Here is an 8,881-nt window from a genome sequence, read left to right as displayed (position 1 = left end):
CACAGGCCAACACTTCTAGCACATCTGGTCCGGTCTGATCCCCTTTGATTACTTTGGACTTGGGTTTAGGAACCTAGGGGAGAAAGGAGAAAATTGCTACAGCTTTTTCACAGCAGGAGCAGAACACTTAAACGAATCTTAGAAATTCGGAAATTAACTTCTTCATAGCATTAGCAAACTATAGGGGGGGAAAAAAAAAGACATTAATTCTCAAAGTATTACATCTCATACCTGGGGGAGGGGGAAGAGAGTGGAGCACCAACCCAAAACCCACAGGTGTGCAACGATAGCTATTAAAAGTAACATTAAGTGTAGACGAAAGCAATTCCTAAGGCAAAGATTGAAGGCTGATTTTTTTTTTAGTTCTGCAGTCTACCCAACAAGTACATGGGAACTATTCAATTCACCTCCTTCCCTCCTATAGCAGTAACACTCAACATTATGCTGACATCATTCTGACACTGGAGGACCTGGTTTAGGGTTTAGGGGTTCCAGCAGTGACAGGTTAATGGTTGGACTTGATGCTCTTAGAGGTCTCCTCCAGCCTTGATGATTCTAATGTGTGTGTTCAGCTGTATTACAGAAAAGGGAATACACTGCAGGAAATAAATGCACTAACCTCTAAGAATCAGGTTACTTTGATAGGGGAAACAGCTGAAGGTATACTTTTACCCTATTGGTGTAATTTGAAACCTTTTAAAGAATTTTAAAGAGCAGGTTTTGGTGAGCAAGGACAGTCTTTCCTTGGGTGTGACAAACACTAATTCATCTCAGGAATACAACAGTTCAACACATGCACAGCAAGAACATTTTACAGCAGAGCTGCAGGCTGTGGTTGGGCTTGATGAGCCCAGAGGTCTCCTCCAACCTTGACAATTCTCTGATTCTATAACCATTTCAAGAACTGCATTAACTAATGGGATAAACTGAGAACTCACTCACCTGGAAACTCACAAGGTAACACAAGGCTGCTAGTTCACACACAGCTCTCCACTGTGCCTCGTTGTGCTCAGCCATTTTCAGCAGCAGAGTCCCAGCATGCAGGTACAGCTGCCCCTTCATCTCCACATAGGTACGAGACAGCTCATCAGCCCCGTTCACATACGGCTTCACCGACTGAAGCACACGGTCAAAACTGAAATGCAAAGACTCATTCTAAGTACAGTGCAGGAAAAAGTTGCAGCAGGTGATTTTGACTGATGCTGTTTAACTGTGAATCAAGTAACTTCACATGAGACAATGGTCAGTACTGTTCCTACTGCTCGGTGGTCAGTACTTGCTCCTATTCCTACTGAGGCACTAGAAAACACAATCATCAGGCTGAGGGAGTTGGGGCTGCTCAGCCTGGAGAAAACTGTGGAGACCTCAGAGCAACTTTTCAATCTCTGAAGGGCCTACAAGGAGCCAGAGAGGGACTCTGTGTTAGGAACTGCAGTGATAGGACAAGGGGTAATGGGTTCAAACTGAAGGAGGGAAAGGCTACGCTAGATGCGAGAAAAAGGTTTTTTCCTGTGAGGATGGTGAGACACTGGCATAGGTTGCCCAGGGAGGCTGTGGCTGCCCCAACCCTGGCAGTGTTCACAGCCAGGGTGGATGAAGGCCTTGAGCAACCTGATCTAGTGAGGAGGTGTCCCTGCCCAGGGCAGGGAGTTGGGGCTGGATGATGTCTAAGGTCCATTCCAACCCTTAAATTCTATGATCTCAAACTCCCAAAGCTCTTGAGTTTATTGAAGTAAGACATACTAAATATTCCCTAGATACTTATAGTCTTTTTCAGTACATTTTTGCACAGTTAATTTCAAAAGTATCCTCCTGAACCATGTGGATAAACTTGTTCACTACTACAGATTTAGAGACAACACAGTAGGCACTACTCACTCTGCTCTTCCCTTTCCTGCACTTAGCAGAAAGGCCCAAAATACTGTTAGGCAAAGCTCTTAAGAAACATCAGGTACTGTATAAATCCTAGTGGCTATAGGCTAGTATACAACTCCCACGCAGAACTGGCTTTCTAGTTAACAGTTAAAACACTCCTTCAGTTATGGGACAAAACTTGGCATTGGAAGTGCATAAGATGTAATGGCCTTGAAAGGCTCTAATAAAACAGCTGCAGCAAACCCAGAAGAGAAAAATAAAACCAGACATACTTGGGTATTAAATATTCCTCATCCAATGCCTGTATTGCTCCAAATACTCACTCAGGATAACAGACTGAAGACTATTTTTACAAAAGACATTAGCGACTGCATAACTGAGGAACAAAGGCAAGTCAATAAAAAGGCATTAAGAATGGGAAGAGAAAAGCAAGAAAAAACACAGATGTTAATATATTGACGACAAATATTTTGTACTACTCCAGGTGAGCTACTGATAGTCAGCCTTGGATTCTGCTGTAACACCACCAGTTATACCACGCACCTAAAGTTCCTAATCATTCCAGGGTGTTGCATTGATTTAGAATAAAATGACCAGGATAAAGCTGAGAAACAAGAGGTGAGTTTGGTTTTTCAGTCTGAGGTTTTTTGATGGCTTGTTGGAATTTTTTTTGGATGGGTGTTGGGGTTTTTTTTCCCAATTGTCTGGGAAATCTGTATTAGTCAATTGCTGAAACACTGAAGGGAAAGGAGGTACAAAGTGAACTGACCTCAGCTGTGTGCTGAGCCTGCAGCTCTGAAAAATGATAGCCTGGGGTTCACACCCACTAAGAACCACTAAAAACAATCTCCTCTCCCATCCACAAACAAGTTAAGCTACAAAACAGAAGCTTGGTAGATGTTCCACGACCCAGAAAAAGAAAAAAGAACAATTCTGAGAGACTTTTTACTACTACAGGAAAGTTTAAACAGTACCTTTCAAGGGCCTCTCTGCATTCCTGAACATCTCTAGAAGAAAGTGTCAGTTTGACAAAGCTGGAATAGGCCAGCAGATGATCTTTCTTGATAGTTCTCCAGTTATTTTTATCAGACTCCAAGTCTTGTAAAGACTCCAGATATTCCTAAAGAAGAAAGTTCATCACAGGATAAGGAACAGTCATCCTTCCATGAAGGCAAGGGCAGTACTTCTCCAAAACACATTAGTAGCATTTACTGCATAATCCAGTTTCAGAGGTGAGACCTTAACACATTCTTCAGCAGCAAAGTTCCAGGGAACTATTTGCTTGAGCAATTTTATCCCTAATGGAACTATTATATTTAACTCAGCTTTTGAAGTTAGAAACTCAATAGCTCTATAAAGCTTAATTTTAGGGAGAAAATTCCAATTTTAAAAAAAGAAAAACCACAAGAAGCATTTTGTATTTCCACTGGTTTCAGTAGACTTGCATTTGAAGGAGTTAAATCCCTTGAGAAATAGCTGCCAGAGTAATGACACTATGAGAAATAGACCAGATAAAAAGATATGGAAGACTATCACAGGATCAAAATATGATTAAACACCTCAAATGTCTCTACAACACAGGAACACCATTCCAAGCTTGACTGCAAAGGGATCTTCTTCTCTGCCTCCTGACAGTGGAGCACAGCATCTTTTAATCTGTTGTTGGAACGGTAGAGTGCAACTAGTCTGATGTTTATGTAGATATCATCTGGTCTTGCATAAAGTTCTGCTTGAATCAAGTCAAAAAGCTGATTCCACCCATCTTCACCTTTACAATCCAGTAACTGCTCCTGTTAAAACATGAAGGCAACACATTAATACTTCATTTTATTTAATTTCCCACTTAGGTTTTCTTCCCTCCATTATACAGACTATATTTGCTACTACATTTCCTCTCTACAGCTCCCTGACAGGGTTGGAGAGGGGAGGGGGGATGGTCTCTCCTGCTGTGGCACACCTCAGTGCTGTGCTCAGCTTTGGGCACTCACTGCCTAAAGGCCATTGAGGCACTGGAGAGAATCCAGCCAAGGGCAACGAGGGCAGCAAAGGGCTGGAAAACCTGTGGGATGAGGAAGGGCTGAGAGAATTAGGGTTGTTTAGCCTTGAGAAGAGGCTCAGGGGTGACCTCCTGGCTCTCTGCAACTCCCTGCCAGGGTTGGAGAGAGGTGGGGGATGTGTGTCCTGCCATGGCTGCAGGGAGAGGACTAGAGGGAATGGCCTTGAGCTGAGCCAGGGCAGAGTCAGATTGGATGTGAGGAGAAATGTTTTCCCTGTGAGGGTGTTGAGGCACTGGGATATTGCCCAGGGAGGTGGTGGAGTCACCATCCCTGCAGGTGTTGAAGAGACATCTGGATCTGACACTGAAGGATCTGGTTTAGGGGTTGCAGCAGTGACAGGTTAATGGTTGGACTGGATAATGTTAGAGGTCTCCTCCAACCTTTATGACTGATTTTACTCTTCTAACAGTTTTCATATTAGAGACTCTAAACAATTTAGCCAGTAAGAGTTTCGTTTGAGGTGACATGCCAAGAGCACGTCAATGAGATGCTGGAAGTTTCTTCAAGTCACAGAGCAGAGGTAATTTTGAACTCACCTTCAACCTGTAAATAGCAGGACTCCCAGGGAAGAGCTTAGCAGCTCTATCCACCCAATATTTTGCTCTTCCATCAGTAATGTCATTATTGCATAGTAACTCTGCAATCTTCAACACAAGATCTTTCTGTGTTGGGTTCAGCTCCACAGATCGCTGGTTTTTCCCAGGAACACACGGGAGGAAAGAAACAAAGGAACTTGATCTTACGATCCACATACAACAGGTAAGGGTTACACCCCCAACAAACACACTCAGCTACTCAAATTAGCTAGACCTATAAATAAAGAATATAAGGAAAACCTTTCTAAATGTCATCAGTAGCTTACAGCACCCAGATGCAACTGCTGGAATTCAAGAGAGTGTAAGAGAAATAAGGTAAAAGCCAATTCCTCTGCATCTGCTACATGTCCCCAGTAGGACTATGAGGACCTCTAGCCTACAGAGGTGTCATAAATTAAGAGACACAGCTCAAAAAGTGCTTAAGCACTTCCTAGAGCTGTATTGGCCAAATTCTGAGCATATCATCTCCCCCCAAAATCAGAACAAAAGCATTTCGAGTGGGAATTTGACATTTATATGCTTGCCTAACCGAAATTAGATTTGCCCCTGCCACCTCCAACACCAAACAAACAAAAGACACACTAGGCCTACAGTCTTCTAGTAGCAACTACACTCCTGTTGTCATCACAGTCTGCATTAAGGAATTTGTTAATGGATTCAAGTACAGGAACCTGAAGGGCCAAGAGGATGGAGCCAAACTTTGCTCGGTGTGGAAACCAATAAAACAAGTGGGAACAGCAACAACTGATGCTCCAGAAAGTTCCACCTGAACATGAGGAAGAACTTCTTTCCTGTGCAGTCACTGAGTACTGAACAGATTGCCCAGAGAGGTCGTGGATTCTCCCTCACTGGAGATATTCCAGACCCATCTGGACACAACCCTGAGCCATGTGCTCTAGGCTGGCCCTGCTGGAGTAGGGAGGTTGGACGAGATGATCCACTGTGGTCCCTTCCAACCTGAGACTGTGAATTCTACAGCAGCAGTTCAAAAGGCAATGTATGACATGGGAAGAAATAAGCAGAAGGTAGCACAAAGATCAAGTTCAGAACAAAAAAACCAAAGAAGCAACTTAAAAAATATCCTAGTGAAGCAAGTGACACCAAGAGAACAATCTTGTCTGCAGTGCTTCATGTGCTTCCCACTGCCAAATGTATACAAATAACAGTTTTCCCAGGAGATACTTTTCTCCTGTGGGTTTCAGTATGTGCAGCACAGAAGGATTTTAAAAGTCCATTTACAAAGGCATAGAGCAGGACATTAGGGCTCAGTGTAGTACTTACCTTGTAACACCCAAAAGCTTTTTCTATGTTATCCTCAGCTTCGTAAATCTGCCCAAGGAATCTGTGTGCTTTGGGATCTCTCTCTTGCACACTGAGGTATGTAGATATGTATCTATGAAGGGGGCAGGAAAGTCACTTACTTGACCCATATATTGTTCAGTAATCCTCCCCCTCCCACCCCAAGCTATAATGGCAACTGAACCTGCCACACAGATAGTACAGATGTATTTTGTTCTAGATACTTTGTCTGGACCTTAAAGTAAGCAGCAACATCATTTATACATGTACAGATGCTACAGAATTCCTGTTTATAAAAAACAACCAGGAGTTCTCAGAAATAGTAACAACTGCTTAATACAATGAGGAAAACCAAAGCCACTTCAGCCAGATAAGTCTCTCAGTGCCACATAACTCATCTTCTTTCAAGTCACTGTTGTATATTTAAATAGCACTCAAGATCCACATTTACTGCTACCATGAAGCAGCAGGACATTGATCTTGGTTTCTCTGATCTGCTTTATATCAGCACAGCTTTTCTTTGACATTTCAGAGACCAAGAAGACCCAAACAGACATCACAATGCATGTTACCTTTTAGCAAGTTCATATTCTTTGATTTCAAAATACAGTTTAGCAAAGAGGAATCCTTTCATCGATTTCTGAAGGAGAAAAAACAGGACAGAGAGATGTTAGACATACAGTACTTCTAAAATAATTCCAGTGAGACCTTTCTTCTCAGCAATGCCTCAGACTTCAGCATTTGGCAACTAGTGACCAGATCCAATCCACCTGTCACATTTAAAGGTTTGCTTTTTGACAGATGTAAGTTTCAGAATAAAAAGAGTAAGAGTTGGGGCTATAATTGGCAAAGGCTACTAAGCAAAATAGAGATTACAAGTGAAGAAAGCAACAAGACTTGATACACATGGTACTTCAGACACTCCTCATTCAAGAGAGTGGAAGAATAGGGTGAGCTACATTTAATTTCTTTCATGGCACTGCAGCAATGAACAAAACCATCCTGCAAACCAAGACAGACCTGTCATTTAGCCCTACTGCAGCACACAGTCAGACTACTGTTTAAACATGCTTGAGGAAAAAGCAGTTTTTAACTGAAGTAATTCACAGTTAGGGCAAGAAATGGATTTATGCAGTAGTTTATTTCTGACACAGTCAGCTTAAGGTAACTTGAACATCCACACTGTGTAAGCAAAAGGTGAAACATCTCCAAAGGTGTTTTTGGGGGAGGCAGAACAAGGAAGTAGCAAAGGCAAAGCAAAAAGCAACATGCAGAGGGGCAGGCAGCAAGCAAGGTGGCAGAGGCTCGAAAGAGTGAAAGGAATGAACTGACAAAGTCACAGGCAAAAACCTCAAGGTTTAAAAACCAGACAAATTTAATGCTTGAGCTCCCAGTGTCAGCTCAAAAGCAATTGAGCTTGTGAACAAATACTGCAACTAACTAGTTACATCTATGACTGCAAACAAGTGCGCATCTTTAGAATAGGCTTGAAATCCTAATCTCCCTCCCTCTCACTCCTGCTAGCCATGCAGGATGCTAAGTGGTTTAAAATGAAAGCAGGACTCCTGAGATACTGCACGTGTTCAGCCTGCACTTCTGAAGTCTGTTATAGAAAAAACACACTGAAATGTCTCAGAGTGGACTCACATTTGACATCACCTTTTAAACCTGGATGCAAAGAAACCTCCAAACAGATGTTCTGCAGACTTATAAGCACCTTCTAAAATCAACACAACAGGCAAACCAGGAGCACCTGACTGTGCTAATACAATCACTTGTAAGAATCACTTATGAAACCAGTCCAAAACCTAAATATGCACCAGTTGGCCTTAAGCACAACAGAAAGAGAGTAGTTATTTTGCTCTTGAGCTCAGTAGGTGCACCACAGAATCATAGAATTTAGGGGCTGGAATGGACCTTACAGATCATCTAGTCCCAACCCCCTGACCTGGGCAGAGACACCACCTCACTAGATCAGGTTGCTCAAGGCTCACCCAACCTGGCTGTGAACACTGCCAGGGTTGGGGCAGCCACAGCCTCCCTGGGCAACCTGTGCCAGTGTCTCACCAAAACAATTACAGAGCACTTATGATTCTGACTGTGATGTACTTCACACTGCCTAGTCTAAACAGCAGCCAAGTCAATTAAAGGAAGCCACAGAACAACTTTGTTGCTGTTGGGGAAGAGGTAACAGATAATGCTGATGTACACAGGCCCTGCTGCAGAAGGGTGACTGTGGGAGCATTCACACAGCACAACACACTGCTGAGTATTCTAACTCGGCAATAAAATCCATTGTGAGCAGCAGAACAGGATCTTTCAGCTGCCACAAATTGCATCACACTGCTCACTGCAACCTGTAAATCAGATACAATCAAAGATGGGAACAAGTCATGCAGAGTTCCTCACACCTCTGTCCAGTTACTAAAATCCAGTAGGAAGATTTTATTTCCCCCCAGTTCCCCCTCTCTTAGTGCTGTTATACAGACGAGAACATTAGTCATACAACACAAAAAACCCTGACATTATCTCACACGTTCCTTTTTTCGGTTCTTCTTCTGAGAAACTTGGGAAAACTTAGGAACTAAACTCTTGAAACTGAACAACTCTGTACTCAGAGAGCTTCAAGAGAAGAGGCTCTTAAACACAGCAGACTCTTCAACCACTCTAGGGCTTAGGAGGTGTAAAACGTGGGTGATAAACCACTGCTCCAGGCTAGGGAAAGCACCTCCAGCAAGCAAAACCACACATCCCTCGGCAGCTTCGCCTCTCTCACTGGACTTACTGAAACCCCGAACCAACACGGACTCAGACACACTCCCAGAGACACCACAACTCGGAGAAAAAAATACGGTTAGAAGGGACATCGTACAATTTTAGGGGTTGGAATGGATGTTAGGGTTCATCTAGTCCAAGCCCCGCCCCGGCCAAGGCAGGGTCAGCTAGAGCAGGTGACACAGGACCTGGAACAGATGACATAGGAACGAGTCCAGGTGGGTTTGGAATGTCCCCAGCGAGATATCCCTGCACAGAGGAATCCTCTTCCCTCTCCAA

General features: G+C 43.3%; 1 protein-coding gene across 1 annotated transcript in view; it reads right to left on the bottom strand.

Moving 5' to 3' along the window:
* LOC103806252 (ranBP2-like and GRIP domain-containing protein 4) overlaps positions 1–6,467 on the bottom strand; it is a gene marked incomplete at both ends in the record, with an annotated part of 13,298 nt that extends 6,831 nt beyond the window's left edge. Inside the window, 7 exons of the mRNA XM_009078937.1 lie at positions 1–73; positions 943–1,135; positions 2,850–2,995; positions 3,435–3,665; positions 4,469–4,621; positions 5,810–5,921; positions 6,400–6,467. The exon at positions 1–73 is cut by the window's left edge and continues 3 nt beyond it. Coding sequence (XP_009077185.1) covers positions 1–73; positions 943–1,135; positions 2,850–2,995; positions 3,435–3,665; positions 4,469–4,621; positions 5,810–5,921; positions 6,400–6,467 — 976 coding nt within the window. The remainder of the gene's footprint in view (positions 74–942; positions 1,136–2,849; positions 2,996–3,434; positions 3,666–4,468; positions 4,622–5,809; positions 5,922–6,399) is intronic.
* Positions 6,468–8,881: the final 2,414 nt, after the last annotated feature.

This window comes from Acanthisitta chloris, unplaced genomic scaffold, assembly GCF_000695815.1.
Source record: "Acanthisitta chloris isolate BGI_N310 unplaced genomic scaffold, ASM69581v1 scaffold32150, whole genome shotgun sequence".
Lineage (NCBI taxonomy): Eukaryota > Metazoa > Chordata > Aves > Passeriformes > Acanthisittidae > Acanthisitta > Acanthisitta chloris.
Note: the sequence above shows the minus strand (reverse complement) of the source record. Positions and strands in the feature narration are given on the sequence as shown.